This window comes from Bombus impatiens, unplaced genomic scaffold, assembly GCF_000188095.3.
Source record: "Bombus impatiens unplaced genomic scaffold, BIMP_2.2 scf_0033, whole genome shotgun sequence".
NCBI lineage: Eukaryota > Metazoa > Arthropoda > Insecta > Hymenoptera > Apidae > Bombus > Bombus impatiens.
In genome coordinates, this window is record NT_176452.1 from 91,485 (window position 1) to 112,740 (window position 21,256).

At 35.8% G+C, this 21,256-nt stretch overlaps 2 protein-coding genes across 3 annotated transcripts; both read right to left on the reverse strand.

Moving 5' to 3' along the window:
- Window positions 1–43: 43 nt before the first annotated feature.
- Window positions 44–17,941, reverse strand: LOC100749823 (sorting nexin-8-like). 2 transcript variants are annotated; one of them, XM_003485001.4, is made up of 9 exons: window positions 17,691–17,941; window positions 16,936–17,063; window positions 4,514–4,646; window positions 3,200–3,393; window positions 2,764–2,881; window positions 2,095–2,554; window positions 1,701–1,917; window positions 971–1,159; window positions 385–725 (listed from the first exon to the last, which is right to left on the reverse strand). In XM_003485001.4, exons 1-9 carry the CDS (start codon window positions 17,713–17,715, stop codon window positions 639–641), a joined length of 1,551 nt encoding a protein of 516 aa, XP_003485049.1. In that variant the 5' UTR covers window positions 17,716–17,941; the 3' UTR covers window positions 385–638. The 2 variants fall into 2 exon arrangements, with proteins under 2 accessions (XP_012243436.1, XP_003485049.1); XM_012388013.2 differs by lacking the exon at window positions 17,691–17,941 and having other exon boundaries at window positions 44–725; window positions 16,936–17,171.
- Window positions 17,942–18,543: 602 nt separating this feature from the next.
- On the reverse strand, window positions 18,544–20,800 carry LOC100740202 (UPF0193 protein EVG1 homolog). Its single transcript, XM_024369004.2, has 6 exons — window positions 20,569–20,800; window positions 19,730–19,837; window positions 19,318–19,451; window positions 19,155–19,251; window positions 18,831–18,974; window positions 18,544–18,764 (listed from the first exon to the last, which is right to left on the reverse strand). Exons 2-6 carry the CDS (start codon window positions 19,824–19,826, stop codon window positions 18,544–18,546), a joined length of 693 nt encoding a protein of 230 aa, XP_024224772.2. The 5' UTR covers window positions 19,827–19,837; window positions 20,569–20,800.
- Between the last annotated feature and the right edge of the window lie 456 nt (window positions 20,801–21,256).

The window sequence follows — 21,256 nt, forward strand, 5'->3', positions numbered from 1 at the left end:
GTAATTCGTAGTTTAATAGGAATATAAAAGTAAATAAATACGATTATTCAATAACAATATATATTTTGTTGCCAGTATACAAAGGCGGGTATCGTATATAAATGTGTGTAAAATATACCGCGTATCCACGATCAACGTGATGTACGGAAATTACATTAATTCTCATCAGACTTCTAAATCGTATAAAAAACACAATATGTCGGTAAACAAATTATTTACAAGTTTTTAGTATTTTTATACAGGAGTTTTATCTAATTATTCATCTTTACAAAAGAAAGCGTCATTTATTGTATATACAATATTATATGCTCGTCTAACGAGTATCGGTTACCTCATAAAATATATTAAGTACACAACAAGGAATGTATTACAAAAGTCTTCGAATTGTATATGTTTAAAATATAATAGCATTGTACATATTTTTATAAATCTAATTGCAAACGTTTAATTACGTAATGTATCTGGATTCTTCTTTTTAAATGATCAGTGTTTATTACTAATAATGATATATGGCGCAATTAGATATATTTGTTTTTTAAATGTTTTTAATATGAGCATCTTATAACGGTTATAATTATTTCGCGACATTTTTCTTCCTTAATAATAAGGCTTACCTTTACCTAGGTTTTCGTTCCTCGCTATGAAATTCCATTTGATCCACTGGTTGATTTCTCTGGTAAACACTTCATAATTGTTGGCTCTATCAACTTCCACACCTCAGCGAGCTATGGCGTATTTTAAATGTTATTTATTTAAATATTTGATAAAAATACTACTTCGATCATTTTCATCCTGATATATTTACGAAAGATCGCAATAAAAATATTTTTCTCTTTCTTACATTTATGAATAACACTTACCAAATTCTCAGTTTTTTTTGCTTTTGTTTATTTTTGATAGCATAAACACGGTAAAAATTATCGTAATAAAGTATATCATAAAATATGTAGGTATCGTGAAGGAATCTTACCTCGGAATGGCCGCGTATTTGAACATTGACAAGACTTTGTAGAACCGTGGCGAGTATTTCCAAATGAGCGTGAACGAGCTGCGTCTCCATGTGTAAACAGTGTAACGAAAAGCAATTTCGCAACTCGACGTTTGCAATCACCGATTCTTGAGCAACCATCTTATTTTCCAGGTATTCGACGGTGTCACTCTGTAAATAAAAAGAAATTTGAGACATTAAAGCAGTTAATAAGAATGTTTTACTTTTGATAATTTATACTCTGCCATAAGACATACTATTACACGATATTAAGCACTATTACAAAATAAAGTCATAATATCTAATAATACTAATACGAGGAAATGGCACATTATTTTGCTTTTGCTATTAGTATCGATCCAAACTCATTCTAAAGCTATAGGTAATAATATGTCACAGACTTTTGAAGTGAAACATGAATGGTATAATAATCAATACAAAGGAGTAAGGGAACTTGTGGAAATGCAACAGCTGCACACATCAGCCTGTTTTCAATTGGGACGAATTATGTAAGACGATACAAGCTCGAGATTATATATTATCACATTTTTCCTCTGACATTAACATAAAAGACCTTGAGCAATTTCCGAATAATCACGTAATGACGGCGCACGCGGTTACAGTGAGTCGAGTTAAGTCACTGGATAAATATACTTTTCTTAAGGCTGTAAATCATCGTTTGCCGTTCGTCCATCTCGAAGGATTTACTTACGTCAGTTCCGCGTATAACGCCCTGCATTTGCCTCTTCTTTAAGGACAACATCGTAGATAATGCGCGCTGATGATCAGCGCTGACACCACGCTCGTGCCTTTCGCATAGGATTCTATGCGCCACTAGCACATCCAACAGGAGATTCAGTCTTTCACATACTCTCGTTTCCTCTCTGACTGCTTGTTGTAGAGCTCTCGTTGAAAGTAGATTAAATTCTCTGAAATTACGAATACATGAGAATTCCTTTAGAACAGAATAAATATATAGTAAAATAACAAAGTAATTAGTAGCTTGGTATCACCTTTTTTATTTATCAAATTTATCAAATTACCCAATTTATCAAATTAGATTCAATATCGAACGAAGTCTCACGTTATCTCGCGTGGACGCTTACTTTGAAATTATGTGGAAGCCCTTCTTCATCTCTTGCCAAATAGTGGAACCACCGGTGGCCCATGCCGTAGTGCCATGAGGTTCTGATGCCAAATTGCTTAATTGCGTACCCAGTTCTGCCATATCTACCGCGTAACTATGCGATCTGATTGCCAGACAATCAGCGATATTCTTCAGTCGAGAAATTCCAAGAAGTATTACTCTGATTTGGTCGCGGCTGTTTGCAAATTCGGTTAATGTTTCCGGTGGCACCAGTTCCTTTGCCCTCGACGATAATTCTGACGTCGCGAATTCATCGGGTACTCGCCTAAATACTTCTCGAATCTTGTGTTGCGTTTCTTCACCGGTGTAAGTAAAGAAGAATTGTACAATGTGGTCTTTGCTCACTACAGGGTGACGAGCGATCACGGTGAGAAATCTTAGCAAAGATCGTCTTCTTTCTTCGAGAAATTGAGAATCCGCTATAAATATTTATATTACAGTTAGTAATCGTGTATCGTTAATCGTATATTAGAACGTGTCTGTTGTAATCAGAATAATATATCTTGCAGTATTTCAAGTAGTAAATTAATAGTCTATTAATAGTCTATTAGTATTATTTTTATTTCCTTCGATATCGACATTCATAGCATCTACCACTATAGAATACACGAAGAAACCAAGACTTTACCTCCTACGATTTTCTTCGGTGGTAATTTCGGTATCAACCTGTAGGGAAATCTCGCCAAGAGAAGTTCGTGCAACGACACGAAGTCGTTGTAACGTCTATAAACGACGGAATTGAATCTCTGCAAATAGAGGAAACTGTTTTCAACCATCCTTCCATAATCGCACGTATCATAGATATTTTATTAATTCCAGCCTCAAGGCGAATGCATTACGTTTCGAAAAAATGAGACTAACTTATATAATAAGAATTGAAACTTATATAATAGGAATTTATTATCTTATTATCTTATTATACAAGTTGATTATAATATATTATTATAATAAGAATTGAAATCGAAATTAAATATCAAAAACTAAAATTGAGAGTAACGTTAAAAATGTATTTTTGCAAGTATAGAAAATTAAAAAAAAAAAAAAAGAAAAAGAAGAACACGTACTTTGCTGGTCACTTGATACTCCACGTGTTTCAAAAAGATTCCTTTTTTCTCAGGCACTAAGTTCACCTCTATCGTATCCAGATTGCATATATCGGAATAAGTGAGATTCAATTTGGCTGGATTGCTGCCTTTGTGCAATCTTTGAGCCAAAAGTGTTACCTCGGAGAGATCGCCCAGAACAGGAACAGGTAACTCTATGGAAAAAACAAACGTTAAGAAAGATTTTAAAGCGTTGGATGGAATGAAACGGACCAGTCGCGACAAGACTATAATTTAACAAGATTCTGAAAAATCAGCAAGGATATAGTCGATAATATCGTAGCACGTTAGCTCGCTTTTTATTCCTTTGTCTGTTCGTTTTAGGTGACGAATAATTTATGGCGACAACGTGGATCGTATCGATAAAATCTACGGTACGGTTAGATCGCGTGTAGTTTATTATAATTATTCTCCTATATAGTCACAAGCAAGTAACTTCTTGAAGCATTGTCGCTCCATCAATGTGAAAGGTAATCATCGTCGTAGCCGCAACCTCGAGATACTGGAAAAGGCTTTTCAGACCTACGACACTTTGTTGCCTGTTCGTGATAAGATCCGATGCTCATCCTTGATTGCTTGTTCGTCGTTTCGCTTCTTGTTACGTCGAATAGTACAGAATACAACGTAGAACAATTGCAAAGAGAAGACCTTCGACACGCGATCTTTCGTTGAATCGGTGAGAACTTGGGAAAATTAATCGTACGAAAAATTGGACGAGTTGCGCAATCGGTTATTTGTTCATTTGAAAATGAAACTCGTCTACCAATTTATTTTGTTCGATTTGAATTTTTTACTGTGGACGACAGAGTCACAGCGGGAAAGATTATCGAAAGAACGGTGCACTTCCGGTGAACAGCTTTCGTTCGTGACGAAGCAACGTTTTCTTCGCGATAAGGGAAACGACTGATTGTGTTGGTCAGTGACATCAATAAAAACCAGGTTTCTTTGTATGGATGTTAATCACGATACTATTCTTTCTATTATCAGAAATCACTGTGTGCTAAGCGGCTAATTACAGCGTTGCTTTTAGTAGCGTGCACTCCGTTGTAGTTTCGAATAGGACAGTAGCAAAAGTATGCTTGCTTCTTCGTCAGAGTATTTTTGAGTGTTTACGTCGATTTAGAATCTTTCGAAAAGGAAGAGAAAGTCGTTCGTTTGGTTCGTTAATTTATAGCAAGTAAAAGATTCTATATATGCAAATGCATATACGATAAAATCAATTTATACAAACTTTTCTATTATTCTTAATCGCGTTAAAAAAAGCGAGTAACGTACCTTGAGATTCGGAATTCTCCAGAAGTTTGTCGCTCGGGTGTTTTCCTTGCTGAGCAAACGCGACTAGAGCAAGACCCTTGTACAATCCGCTCCTGGTCAGATAACCCGTCTTGCTGTCCACGAGTTCCCATATCTAATTGCAAGGAAAAGAGAAAAAATTGCTAAAATCCAAAACAAGATGGAATATAGACTTTTAACGTAACATTAACGTCAGAATACGCGTACAATGTACGCATTTAATTCTGCTACGGCGATGAATTTTTACACGCGTCCTACGAGTTATATTAAAATAATATTTAACTAAACAAATACGAGATCTAGATACTTATACCTTAAAAAAATTAATCGCACGCATTAAAGCAGATTTATTAGAATCGTTATGTTCACGGCGTAAAACTAATTTGTTACACTTATTTAATTACACGTTTTATCAACTAAACGATATTGGTAAATTCGTAGATGGGCATAGTCAGATTCGTTCGTTCAGCAGCTTTATTTTTAATGGAAACGTTCGTAGAAATGTTGTATAATGAATTCGGCATTTTTATGAAAATTAAAGAAGATTGCAGTTTCGTATAAAACATTTTTTTCTCGAACTTCGTCGTTCATTTGGTAATCGTTCTGTTATTCCGGCTCAGGAAAGTCCCACATCGAAGATTTTTTCTTTTACCGTCGATACGATTCTCACAACGAGGCATTGCCGACACGAAATTCAATCAAGGTCGAATTTAATAGCAACGAATCTTTCATCGCTGAGTCTTGTCCTTTGCATTCCTATCTGACAATCGTGTGTATTTTTTCTCTCGTTATATAATTCGTAAAGAACGTAACGAAGATGTATTATCTTTATTCACGCAGCAGGTTCTACGGAAGTTCGCATAGGTTGAAACAAATTGTGGAAATTGTAGCTTCAAGAAATTATTATTTCTTAACCGTTAGAGATTTTTAACGTATTCAAGAACAGATCGATTCTACGATTACCTTTCATTATTTATCATTTTGTTATCTATCATGGATTTTCGAGGATCTTGTAATCGATAGGAAAAAAAGAAGAAAAAGTTTCGGTGCATAAAAGCGTTCGATTATTCAAATATCACAGCCAGTTCCTTTCCATCAATTCCCAGTCCTTTAAAAATTCTTTTCACGCCTCTGCATTGGATTTTTTTTCTATTCAAAATAGCACGATAACCGCAACCTGAAATTTGAAAGGTACGTCTAGTAGAAAATAACACGGTTGCGCAAAAGGCGCGCGCGGGAAAATTATGGAACAGGTTTGCGATGAAAACCATGAGAAAGAAGGAAGAATATCAGCCTTATTCCGTGCGGAGACGACTTTCTCGACGCTGCGTGACCGATAAAAGTTCAGGGTTGTACGAAATAATTCCTCCCTTTGTTTCTTATCGCCTAAATCCAACAGTGCTTGGAAAAACACCACGAAACGATTTGCGTCGTGTAAACAGGTGGTCGTGAAAAGAAGAGAAAAGGAAAAATAATCTCGCGTTTAAAGATTCAAAAACGATTCCGACATATTTCAAGAGGAGAAGACGAAGAGATTCGAGTTACCGTGTAACCCAAACGCAAAATCGTCACCTAAAATTTTATCGAAACAATCCTGGCAACGACTTATTCGCCGCTTTGTATCTCTATACGAACCAATTTAATTTTCCGTACGAACGGAAATCGAAGAAGAATACTAATGCTAGTCGGAATCGTGTTACTTAAATAACGAAAACGCGAAACTTGTACGTCTCGAATCAGCGAACAGTCGCAGTTAGAATTTGCCACTCTATACCAAATTTGTATTTATCGAAAACTAAAAGAAGGTATGTTCGTTAACAAATGTAACTGGTTTCGTCTCATCCTTAATTTCCATTTGCCATTTCATCGTTATTTTCACTTGCGAGGTTAATCGAAACCGGATGAGATACCAGTAGTTAATCTTTCTTATAACTTACAAATATACCTAATTTTTATCACTATGTATCGCGCGTATATATATACGCAGCGAGTTGTATGGGATTGAACTAAAAGCAAGCCGAGTACATATTTACAACACGAGAAACAGACGAGAGTCGTGATTTTATTTAAAAACGGTTTAATTCCACGTAATTCGCGCGATACACTCGACTAACGGTGCAACCTCGGTTAACACTGCGAACGAGTCCGAAGGATTAGGCCATAAATGAAAGTAACTGCATTCCAAGAATTTTTATAACTTTGCTCTGCCATTTTACCTCTCCTTCTATCATTCCCACTGGCTCTCTGTCTTTCCACGATCTGGCAGAATACGCGCAGACCGCACGTTACGCGCATCTAGATTTCTGCTCCGACATTCACGATAACCCATCGTCCGTGTCATTCTATAATCGAGCATTTTTACCAAAACGTGATAACGCAGATTTTCCTAAGCGTGAACGAGAACGACGCTCGTAAGTTACATTCTCTGTTGCTTTTTCCGAAATGTTTCTCCATTAATCGAACATTCGACGGATAGATTCGAGGGGAGAAGTAGTTTCCAAGAGGTTGCGTTAGTTTTGAATGTTACGGTAGTAGGGAAATAAGTTAGTAGAATACGAATGAACTTCAACATATCTCCTATTCAAGATACAAATGACTGTAGAATGCAAATGATTCTTTGTAAGACGAGCTTTAACAACGCAATGTATTCAAATCACAATTTCTTGGCATACGACAGCAGGATGCGATTAAACTTGTCTCTACAAGAATAACGACTTATTGTCACGTATCGAACCTACCTGCTTCTCTGCCGTGTTTTCGTCAGAATGTAGATGTTACGTAGAAGACACAAGAAATCACGAAATTGACAGATCACCGGTGATCTCCTCGCGTCCTACTTCCGAACGTTTCATAAATAAGCTAAAAAATTGAACTTTAACACTAGAATTACCGCACCGGTCGAAGAGACTGGTTTTACAAATTTATTTTCAAATTCCTACTTCGTGTTATATTTTTTCCCGCAACGATGTAATCACTTTTGCAACGATAACTAAAAGAATAATATAATGAATTTTATTTTGTTGTTTTTTATGTATTCAAACCGAAAATAATTTTGTATCAAGGCCAGTCGATCCTGCAATCTGTTTATCCAATACCAATTAACCAGTTTCCTCGTTTTCTACAACTTCCCACTCGTTTTTTAAACTTTTACCGCGTATCATTCGACACGACGATATCAGTTATCAGGACAATTGCGGGTCGATCGCTAGATCGTCAGATGCTAACGCTAGAAACACCACATCAGTCGAAACGACTGGTTCTACGATCTTGTAAATGTGTCGACCCTCGTTTAGGGATGATGGTCCTAAATGGATTAATAATACCAAAAACGTACTACATAACATGGAATTTCTTCTGTAAGAAAGTAATAAATCAATGAATATACAAATATTCTATTGTTACGTATTTTTTAAAGACCAGTCATTTTCACTGATTTTGGTAGAAATAGCTTCGTGTTAACTATCGGTAGTTCTAGTGTTAAATATGGTAGTAAAATTTATTGTACGAATCCAACAGAGTGACGGTTCAGAGCGTTATAACGAAAAAGATGTTGAGAGCTGATTTCGGAGGGTTGTTATACCAAGGTTTGATCCCTCTGGAGGGGTTTTATCGTCCAGTGTATATCAGACGCGGCTATTCTGTTACTATCTGGTTACTGTTTCGATGGTTGTAGCATGTAGGATGTTTAGCCTATCCTATTACCGTTTTTGAGCGTGTGACACAGGCATATCCATCGTCGCATCGCTGATCATCTGATAAGACGTAAAGATGTCAGTCGCTGATTTGCGAGTGTCACAGAGCCATAAATTAGCGATAGAAAAACCAAGAGGGTCTAACGAACATGCCGCAAGCCATCGAAACAACAACGTAAAGGGTGTTCCAGTGTCAGAAAATAGTAAGAGTATGGCCATCTCTGACCTGACACCCTTCCATAGGAGCCAAACTGATAGTATACAGGGTGGTTGCTAACTGGTGGTACGAGCGGAAAGGGGGTGATTCTACGCGAAAAAAGAAGTCGAAAATATAGAATACAAATTTTTGTTTTTAATTTTTCCATCGAGACAACGATCTACAGCGAGATCCGTTATAACGAGACGCGATAAAGTGCACGCGTACCGAGCGAAAATTCAAAGTCGATTTTCTCGAAAACGATGCCTCGAACGAAACATTTCTATTCTATATTTTCGACTTCTTTTTTTAGAATCTGTTTTTCTAATTTTTAGATTCTTTATAATCATTCCCTTTCCGCTGTATAACCACTCTGTATAAACGTTCCTAAAATCAGCTCTCGACATTCTCTGTTCTAACATTTTTAACTGTCACTCTGTTGGATTCGCATAATAAATTCTGCCAGTATGACTTTTTTTTACTTTGCTCGTAAAACGTTTAAACTTACGCGAAATGATTCGAACGACGCGAGGAAACGATCAGTGATTTTTTTAATTTCACCACTCCCCGTGTTTTCGACGTAACACGAGCAAAGACGAATTTCAACGTAGAATTTCAACGTATTTCGTTCCTTAACAAGTCAAATCCTGTAAAGTGGCCGCGATAGCCACGTGTTCTCTTTACAAGACTAATTTAACATCTGGGCGATTTCCATTGTAAGAAACGACGAAAGATTTAGGAAGCGAATAAAGAACGTGCGAATGGGGCCGTGGCAGAGACGGAAGAATGGAAAAAGAAGGAAAAGCGAGTGCGTTCGAACGTGAAATACGGGCAAATACAAAAGTGGACAGAGAGTGCAGTGTGTTCCGGTGGTTGTTCTCGCTGTTGGAAAGCGTCGCACTCCTTCTTCCCTAGTCGGTTTCACGAGCATTATTAAACCTTAATCGTTGATCAAGTTCACCGGTAAAGGAAACTACAATGAAAATAAGTCCCTTGTTCGCGGTACGTGCGAACCTGGTCGCTGAACAATCGCCGCGAAAGCTGGCAGTGTGCGCGTCACGACAGCTCGTCTTTTCAATTTCAATAATCCCTCTCTTTCGCTGTTTCTCTCTTTTTCTCCCTTTTTACCTCCGCTGCATTCGAATCGCGCCGAGGAATTCTCCTCTGAAATACGATTGCCCGTGACCCGACGAAACAACCGTTTTCCTATTTTATTCTCCGTTTGCGTTTACACGGCATTGCGAAGCATGGACGACCGTAATTTGCACGAATAGTCTCTTAAAATCTACTTTTCAGACGATTTTCACGGAACATCGAACGTCGAGAGGAAAGTTACCGATTTCGTGCGTTCTTTTGAAAGTTGTGTTACTCGTGTGGTAGTTTAATCGGCGTTGAACGTTGCGAATTGTACATGATGCGGTGTTAAAACGCTTTTGTTCATCGTTATGTTTATCTTGTATTCTCGATCGATTAGGTATTCGGACCGACGATCAAACGTCTTCCTTTTATAGAGAAAGAAGAGTGCATGTGCGTGTATAAAAGAACGTAAATGATCAGCCTGGTCTTAGGAAAGGTCAAGGTATTTACTGTTTAAGGAGATCCAAGATCCAAGCTATCGTTCATAGGTTTGATTTGAAAATTCTTGCGGCTTTATATTACGTCTGTAGCTTTATATCGTTTAATTAATCGATTAATGTTTCGAGGCTCTCTTCTAATACTAAACGAGAGTAAACGAAATAAAGCGAGAACTGTACCTGATACTATGATAATATAAGTGGACGTAATAACGAAGGAGAAAATAAACGAAAAAGTTGGCAGGAACACTAGATAGTAGTACGTGTATGTGTATAGCAGTAAACAGGAAGAGGAAATGATACGAGCGTAGATATACGTGTACTTGTAGAGTATTCGTTTAAAACACTGTCCGACATCTTCCAGCTCCGAACGTTGGAAAACTTTCTAACGTTCGATCAACGTCAATCTCGTACCAAGGACGTATTAAGTTTTATATGTAAAAAAAAAAAAAAAAAATGAAAGAAATTAGACGGAATTATTGGCAACGAGAAAGGAGAAATAAATACAAGTCGAACGAACGAAACGAAACAAAAATAGGAGTAAAGAAGCATCGATAAGCAGGAAGAGGGAAGACGAACGCGTGTGTATCGTATAAAGCGCGAAACAACTGGAATGTCATTAAACAAAATTAGTCTCGTCCGCGACGGAAGAAAATCAGAGGGAAGGGAGATCGACTCATGACTATGGCTATCACGATGGTTTTATCTCACGTGCATACTACGTTCGTGTCGATCGTAGCATGGTACGCGTGCGAGGATCCTATAACCTGATCTACTAAATTTCCTGTTAATATCGTTCTTCTGTTTTCTAATTTAAAATTTATTTTATTATATTATTTTCAGATTATCGTATTATTTTAATGAAAATTTCACTGTCTTCTTTTTTTTTTTTTTGAACGAAACTTGTACAGTGTCAACTACGATTAATAGTAATTTAATCTTTCGTAATCCGCGAGGGAAAATTACGTTTTTATTAATTATTAATAGGAGGAACACGTCTTTTCGTACGATATTACGAGGAAGACTAAATGCATTAACATTTAAAACCTGTTTCGTCGAAGAGGATTGCACATGTAGCGCACGATGTTTCACTACGTTCGATGGTTTTCTCTTATTGCGATGCTTGATAGGATTTTCCCTCCGTTTCAGAGCGTACAGCCTTGAGTTTTGAGTCCTTTGTTCTTCGCGTAGAAATATAAATGTACTTCGTTTCCAACTTTCGACTAAAATTAAATACAAAGAATCGAGCTATTTGTCGATTTCCATAAAAGAAAAGAAGGAACAGACCTCTTTAAACAACTTGGATATAAATCTGTCGTATTCTTTATTTTAAGCGTATTCTCAAGAGAAATGCGTAAAATGTCGATAATTAAACTAGATCGACTCGCCAACTAGGAAGATCCGACGATCGAACAGTATCTTTTTCTTTTTATTCGATTCCTCCGCTGTTATGCGTATTGGCTTGGCAACTAAGTGATTGCCGCCTTTGTCATTAGGTGGCAATGACAAAATCCGCAATCACTTAGTTTCCAAGCCAGTACGTGTAAACACGAATCTGTGCAACTTTCGTTAATTACACATCAAAAGATATGCCATTACGTCACCGCGAGTGAAAATTTTACTATTCCACGTTTCACATCTCGAAGATTTCACCATCCTGTTATGAAAGCTCTTACGCTCATATTTATTTAATTCTAAAACTATTCACTCGCAGATATCTATTAAGAATCATAATTAACAAAATTAACGTTAACAATAATTCAACGATGATACTTCTTACCGTTACTGGCTGCGTGATTAGTATACGATAGCACAGAATTTAGATGATTAACGAGATGGCTATAATCATGGAAAAAGTAGAAAATAAGATGAAAAGAGCACGAATATTGAAAGAGTATCGTCTATAAAAGTTTCGTGGAATGTCCGTAAAGGGTTAAATATACGTGTAAACAAGCACGAAAGCAAAGGGACACTTTGGCACTTTGCATCATCTTCTGAATCGGCCTATTTATAGTGACCCGCGATGACTAGCGATAAAGCAGCGACCCACGTAACGTTATTTTGATTGTGTCGTTAGTCAATGAACGAGACGCGACGTTCAATCCCTGTTACGTCCTATCGCGACGTGTTGTGTCATGTCGTGTCGCCCTGTCGTTTCTAATTACCCCAACAATCGTGCTCGGCAGATTTTTCAAAAACAAGTGCCGATGATCGTCTAATCTAACGCGACGAAGTAGCGCGTAGTAGAATGTTTTTTTAAATAAATTTTATATCGTAGTTTGTGAAATTTCGAGATCAACGAAGGAACATTTTTATAGAAACGTAGTTACATTTTCTTTGTTTATCCTGTGTTAAGGTATAGCGTGAAAATTTGGAACGTTACAACAACGCGATCAAATTTTTAAAAGGACGTGATCTTCTCTGAAGATTATAAAACTCAATCCACGTTTTCAAGCGAAACGTTAATGATTATTTAAATATCGTTGAAAGAAAGTTTGCTTGCAAATAGAGTCGTAACAGGTACGTCGATTCGCAACACGTCGAATTTCGAACGTTTTGTCAACTTTTAGTTTGCGCAAGATTTTAACGATAAGTTTGAGAAACTTTTTGTTCGATTTAGGAAAATGTAATATCGCACAGATATAAGATGATCGTATTACACACACGATTATGAAAATAGCGAGCTGCTTTCTGCTGTATGATCGTCTTAATGTAGTTCAAGAAACTATCCTACACGAATAGTGCTTTCATTCATAAATATAAGCTTCACAACTGTAAGCAGATACTTGACGTAATCTAGTAATTACGAATGGAACATAAGTGATTTTGCAACGTACATTGCAGAGAAAAAAGCTTCTCATACCGATTGAAAATATTTATAGTTTTATAGAAATTAATTTTTCGATTGACACGAATAATCTGCCGAACAAAAATACGATAAAAATTATAACGTACGAAAATCGCAATTGCGAAACGTGCAGTCAATTTTGATAAATTTTCTGATTTTTATGTTATCGGAAAAGAAGTGTGGAATAATGTAAAAGTAAGGGGAAAATTATTGTGCAATAAGAAATTCCAGAATCGAACGATTAGAAAAATTCGGAAATTTGAAAACCTAAACATAGGAGACTCGGGGACACGAAGATGTAAACGACTTGAAAATTTCAAAATGAAAAGTTATTGGGTTGGTCAGTTATTTCGTCATTAGATGGTAATGACAAAATCCACAATCACATGGTTGCCACAATCCAATATATTGACGCAACGTGGACTTTCGATGCAGCGATTATTTGAACGAATACGCAAGTATAAGCAGATGTAAAACTTTAAAATTTTTAACTTTTGTATCCTTGTCGTGAAAATGTCCAAGTGATCTTCCGTAGAAAGTGAAAAACACTGCTAAAAAAAAAAAAAAATAAAAAAATAAAAAAATAGATCCTATACTGGGATTAACGTAGCATAGTCAGAAATAGAAATAACTTGTTAGGTCGAAAGATATCTACAATTTTATAATTACTATTTTCTCCCTGTGATCTTCGTTGTAAATATGAAAACACTGAGATTTGTAAGATGCATTCATTGTAAAGCGTTTGTAGCTGACCCTGCTACGTAATCTTCCACTATTATAAAGGGGCGTCCCGTGCAGACTATCGTGAGCGGGCGTGTTAATGATAAAATAATGATACCGTCACAGCAGACACAGGACAATATAATCGTTACGGAAAGAAATTTTATTCAACGACCGCAAAGCGATTGTCAACGATCACGAGTTGCCTGTACGAATGATAATTTCGAGGATTCCAGAAGTAACCAGAACTTCGCGTAGATCCTTATTTTTCTGATAATGACATTTTGTATACACAGGCACATGCTTTGCAACGTAAAATAATATCTCTCAACGATAAAGGAAGTTTCAAACAAGGATAAATTTGTGAAACTTACGACGGTATAATAGACGATAGCCTTGAAATTGCATAAACGCATAAAACAAACGTTATAATACCGATCCTTCTAAAACAAGCAAATTCGACGCGTGTAATTTAATTAGCACAGATGTTCCTCCATCCTTATTAATATCAAAAAGAAAAGAATTAATTTTATATAAAATATATCTATAAATATGAGAGATAGGATTAAAAAGAACATTTGTCCAACGTTGTTTCAGGAAATTATTGAGGAGGAGAGAGGGGAATCTTCGAAGTAGAAAATAATGACACAGATCTCCTTTGTTTCTACGATTAATTCTAAAAAAAAAAAAAAAAAAACAATCTCTCCCTGTAGATAGGAAAAATGTACAATTTTTTCTTTTAAAACCGATCTTTGCCTCAATAGACAACTAAATAGGATTACGTATAAGCGAAACGTTGAATCATATCATTAAATATGCATGTTTCGTGTGACCTCAGTGATTCAGACACACCGTTCAGAATACTAGTACCGAATACTAGTACCAAATACCGTATGACTCGAGTCAAATACCATATGGCACGGTTTGAATATCTATTTGATCCTCTTCTTTTCCGCCATTCGTTTTTCTTCTGTTTTCGTCCATTCGGAAGGATAACACGAGACCGCAAATACGTAGGATCGACAAGAAGAACGTTCTCCGGCGTTTAATAGTCGAATAATAATCGTAAAAGAAATTCTGAAACGGGTTTTCCACAATGGAAACCGCTACCGCTACTCGAGAAATTTATTCACGCAGTATTATCTGTTTCGGGCACGTAGTTCGTATACCGTTGTACGATTTCGTTATCTAACCGTGTCGATGTATATATGTAATTCGTGTCATGCGATGCGTTTGCGCTGACAGTGACGTATTAATGATCGTTTAGCGCGTTTACCGTTGTGCACGAACTACAAATTGGTCAAAGTAGATTTAATTGGGAAAGGCAGCTTCGGTTGGTCTTTCGGTCTTCGAATTCGATTCGAATGGAATTACGATCGTTTCGTTGCACCAGCCAGACATTCAATAACATCTTTATCGAACTAAGCACCGAATATTTTGATAATCGGTCCAGAACAAACCAGAAATGTAAATATAGGAACCCTGAGTATACAAAGCTTTCGTGTTAAAGAAGAATGTAAACAGATAGCAACGCAAATATTTCTCGTCAAATCCAGATTTTCATTGACAGAAAAAATGTCATTTTTACCACTTACGATCGCATTGTTCCGTGAAATATATGTAGTATAATATATACAGAATGTTCCAGTGTCGATGACGACGTAACTCGAAGCTGGTGATTGTACGTGAAAAAGTAAGTCGAAAATATGGAATACATTTTTTTCATTTGACGCTTTGTTTTTGAGAATATCGACTTTGAATTTCCTCCGAGTACGCGTGCACTTGACTAGTATCGTGGCTAAACGAATCACGATACAGCCCATATGCCGTAGCTTTTCGAGTAATAATAAATCGTGTAATTTTTAAGATTTACTTTATTAATGTAAATGTTGAAAATAAATACTGAAATAATTTATTATATTAGATACAATCTATTATATCTATGTAAGGTATATTTATTATCCACTATAGTTACCATCAAATAAATTAAAGGAGAAATAGATAAAGATGGTAATTACCATTTCCGTGTGGTAGTTTATCTTGTTATCTTAAAATATTATATTTTATATTAAATTATCTGCAATGCAAAGAATAATATGTTTAAGTATATTAAAATATTCATGTTTCAAAATCAGGACGTTGAACTGTTCCTGTTACCGACAAAGGACCATTATTGTTTAATATTAACGAAGCATGGTCGATTTTTATACGGACGATCTGACGATAACTGTTTCTTAAACTTAAAAGTAGCTGCTTACTAATAAGAAAGATCTCTCAACTTCCAATGAGTCATTGTCCTTTAGATGTATACAGTTTCTAATTTACTCAGGAAAATATAAATTTTACAAAAACTTGATTAGAAACGCGCATTTGCTATAATATTCATTATGCGTCATTGAATCATTGCTATTCACTAACGGTAAAAGATTGCATAATCCCATGCTGTATGCACACAAAACAACCATGCATACTTTGCATCAAAATAAAGAATACTAAAACAACGTTTTAACAACTCTACTTATCATAATAATTTTGTTGCGATAAATTTAATTGCGATAAAAGCAAAATATGAATAAAAAATATCCTAAATTATACTCAAAATATTTTTCAAATATTGAAGTTCAAGATATTAATTACCACGTTCGTTATCACAGAAAATTGACGCAAAGTGTCCATTAAAGTTCATGTTTTGATCCTCGTACTGTACACGTTATACTTTGTATTATTAATGAGCCTTAATATTCAATGAGATCATTTTTAATACGCATTATATATTACAGATCGCTATTTATGCAGAATTCTAATTTGTACTAAATATATATTTGCTAAATATTTTGTTTCTCTGTAATTTGAATTATGACAGTCGTGTATCTACGACGTATATGTAAATGCTTTCTGTGATAAGTACATCCATTTGTTTAGTAGTTAAAGTTAAAATAACGTACATATGTGACGCTGGTAGCGAACCTTTTAAATCGCTTGGAATATTAGTTTAAAAATTTAGTTATACGATTTACCTTAAAAATTAATTCAAAGAATTTAATATTAAATTTACTAACTTTCATTATCATAATTTTTTTATTTATTATACGTAAGAGTGTATTAAATCTAATAACTTTATTAATCGCGACAAATGTAATAAGTTGAAAACGCGTTTCTCATCTAGTATGCATGAACGATTTAACCGTGATACGATACGGAAGAAGAGTTAACGCGCAGCTATAGCATTAACGGTGGCATTAACCTAAGCGCGGCGTGCGAAGAAATTACAAAGTTAAAGGCACGGTACTCTCTCTTCTTTCTATCTGGCAGTGGCTGGCACAGGCTCAGCGACACGGAGAAAGAGACAAGAACGAGACAAAAAGGAAACATACCTGGCTGAGAACGGAGCTGCTCAGCTGAGACTTGACAAGAAGGGATTTAAACACCTCTCGTTCTACATTTCCACTTGTGGGAGAGCAGATCTTCTCGTAGACTTCTCTGTAGAACGCCGGTATGCAGCCTGGTTTGGTGCCGCGACGAGAACCAAAATAAAAGGACATCACTTCACGAGAAATCTCACTTTTCTTCAGAAAAATTAGCATTACGCAGAGACCGATACAAACGCGTTATTTACCAATTAGGAAAAACCCCAGAGATGTTAATGAGAATTATTATTGCGTAAACATGTGCCAACTTTAGATAGCGAATGCAATAGCGTATATCGATGATCAATGTTTCGAAACTGGAGTTTCAATAAATTCGTCCGATTAAATTTTGCCTAACCGTTTCTTTAACGTATACGTAATATCAATACGTATTTTACGATGGAATGTGAGCGTTAATCGTGAATATTTTGTTGATATTCTAAAAATACATCCAACGTGTAATATCTGAAAATGTGTTTACGTCGCGATCGAATATAAATAATGAAACGTTTAATTCACAAACAGTGAAAAAAAAAAGTTGTACAAACAAAGCACAACGCGCAAATATGATGCTATTAAGAGAAGGAAAGAAGGGAAGAGAAAGAAAGATGGAGTTAGTGACGCTCGACAACGTTAAAAGGGATACACGTTGATCTTAAAAACCGGACGACCTCGGGAAGACCTTGTCAAAGGTGCGTACGGTACACGGGTTTATCATTTACCGAACGACAGATCGGTCGACGCCATATTGGATCACTTGTAGATCATCCGGGATCCTGCGAGATGGTTGCGCCGCGGCTTTTCGAAAATACAGTCACGTTCCACGGATTATTTTTCGTACGATGTTTTATGAGCACTCGCGTTGCTTATTTTGATGGAATGACAATATGACCTGTCGGCAAGATACCAACGACAACACAAAAACACCAACAACATACGCCATTGCCGTGTGGCGCAAAACTGACGAGCTACCGCGATTTCTCCGGCAGGACCGTTCTTATTTCTCCCGCCGCGCATGCGCCCTCTCACACGTCCTACTTACACTAGCCATTGTGTACGATTCGAGCGCGGCAAATTCGTAACTCTGAAGTTTTGCGTTCCAAAGAATTATTTAATATTATATAATATTAAAAATCTATTATATATAAATGTTATGCGTTATATGCATAAATTGTATTTATTATGCCATTATTATTACATCGTCGTATATAAATATTCTGTGTATCGAATATGTACGTATATACGTATCAATTGAAATTGTAAATTATCGAAATATGAAAAACTTGTGTAAAAACATCGTAAAACTCCATTTATTTAAGTGAAATTTTAGTTAGTGTCTAATTATATGAACATACTGTCCATTATATGAACAAAAAATGTGAATTCTAGTTATACGAATTGCTTGTCCTCTGACAGTTTTATATAAGTAGAATAATATATTGTATATATTGACGTTTTGTTATTTTATTATACCTATCGCTTGGTTTATCTAAAATACTATATAATATATGTTCTGTAAACTTTATAAAAAATATAAATTGGTTAAGTATAAAAGGCCGTGAATTATAAAAATTATTAATTGTCATCTAGCTGTCCTAAAGGAAATGGTTTTGGCAATGGTCTTTCAAGTTCTCTGATCTCTTTTCGAATTTCCTTCGATCTCTGCTTGTCTACAGATTCGATCAATCGTAATTTATGCGCTATTTCTTGTTGTATTGTAAGACGATATTTTTTCCCCATTCCAAGACATTCCATGTCGCTTAAAAACTCCATTCTTTCTTGAATTCCACGAACCACTAAAAAAATAAGAGAAAGTATATTAGAACAAGAATATAATATAGCTATTTATTTTAGTTATATACAATCATCGATGGGATCACTGGTATCAGGAAAGTGTGGTTCTCGTCTCGCTTTATGAAGAATCCTTGGACCACGAGGAGTTTCTGGCATGTCCTTTCCATACGCCATCATGCATGCTAAATGACGCTTTTGCTTTTCTGTATTACCTGAATGTTAATAATGAGAATATAAATACACGTAAATTTAGATAAAAATCTATTACAAAACTTGGTCTCAAATCAGGAAGCTATTAACTTCTAATCTTATTTGATGCAAATAAGTATTTTATTATTGCAATAAATATTTGTACAGTCCAATCATTATGTAAAAGACCGATATAAACTTACGTAAAGGAGACGTTCTTCTATATTGTTCCCTCTCATACGCGCCGCTTTTAATAATCGTATCTTGCGATCGTTTTTTCCAAACGGTAGGCATTAAAACCTACATAGATAGATTTTATTAATTTCATTTTCTTATTGCCCGTTAATCTGAACTTATTAACTCTACCTGATATCCTAAATTATGCTTATTCGATCCTGTTTCCGATCTTTCCACAGCAGCTGGCAAGGATTCACCTTTGTTAATCGCTTCTTGAATAGATTTTCTTTTCATCATACTCACTTTGGATTCTTCCATTAGAACTAAGATCACAGATTTGTCAAAATGTTCATTTCGACAAGAAAAATAACGTAAATCAATATTAAGTACTTTATAAGAGAAAAATTAAACCTATTAATATGTTCTTGCGAAGACATTAATGATTCTATTAAACAATAAGAAAATATTTAATGGGTTCCTGTTTGTTGCAACACTATCGTATTCCTAATTCGATATAAATACAAGAAAAATGAAATATAAAAATTATTTCCAGTAAGGAATTTAAAAATTGTTTGATTAAGTTTTCCATGAATTTGCTTACGTTTGATCAAATTCTTCGTCTCCTCGCTGTATTTTGCTCTCGGTGGGTGATGAAACGCACCCACCCCCATCTCCACTCTCTGATATTTCTGATCCATTTTTTAACCTCCTGGAAAGATCGTATATCGAGGCTATCAGCACGTTAACATAGTTTAAAAGCTACGAACGAACTGTCACAATTCGTGTTACGTTCAAAAGACAACCACGATACGAGTATGGAGGGCCGCGTCCGTGTCGCGTTTCTATGACTACTTTGAAAATGATTCAATCTCGATCGAACCAACTTTTGAACTGTGATTCAAACTTCCACGATACACTTTGACAATAAAGCAATCATATGGCATTCGTTTCAACGTAGTAATGGAATATAAACGATTTCAACGAAATTGAAGCATTTATGGATATTTTAAAACAATCATACTACCTTTCGATAATAGGAATTGTACCGTATGCAAAGAGATTTATCGAAGTTAAAATACTATACGCGATAAAACAAAAGTTAAGGCACAAATACGTTGTAAGGCAGGATAATTTGTTAAAATACGATTGTTTCAAAATATCGGTTTAATAATCTATTTTAAGGAAAACCGACTAAATAATAAACAAATTCCTTATAAAATATAGATGAAATAAAATATAAATTATATAATATAACATAATATATATAAATGTATAGAATAAAATACAGATGTCCAACTAATTGTATTTGGGTAAAAAATAAACATCCTCCACATTTAACATCAATTTATCTGTTTTGTATGAAGCGCAATATATATGTATATATTAATATCTCTTTGCACAGAACACCCATATAATCAGTAAATCAATAATAAACCATACCACAAACCCTGATAAACCACACCCCATTTAAAACACTTTCAATCTTAATCGCGGATCAATAAAACTGAAAACAAGCTTTCGAATAACTCAGATCTATCGGGTCGAGAATTAATCATTTTGCGGAACTAGCAATCAATGATCAATTGAGAACGGATGCATCTGGAAGGATGCGGCAGAGGATCGGTGTGTGGTGCGCATGTCGTTTAATCTACCGCTAGGGGTTACGTTTCAATCCCTTGGACGAGGTAAACTCGCGCTTTGTGCGTCGAACGCAGGCAAACGGTCATCCCTCTGAATTATCGTTCGCTCTCGATAGCCTCTTAAAGAGGCTACCAAAACTGGAGCAACATATTTTCATGGCAAGTTCTTTATCCTTCGTGTGATTCCATTTCATTTGACAATCGCATCTTTCGCTTTCGTCCAAGCGAGAGACAGTGAAAGTTATTGATTCTCATTGTGAACTACGTTCCAGTGATATTCCGTGCTCCTTTTTCCGCGAGGTGAGTAACGACATATCGCGTCGCTCGCTTTCCATTCGAAAGCGACGAATCTTCAACCTGGAGAGCGACTGCATTCTCCATTGAGCCTCACACTTCCTTTTTCTGTTTCTTCCTTATTTTTGTATTATTGTTATCGTTGTATGTACACCACGGTACATAATAGTGACCTTGTTCGTAACCTCCGGGGG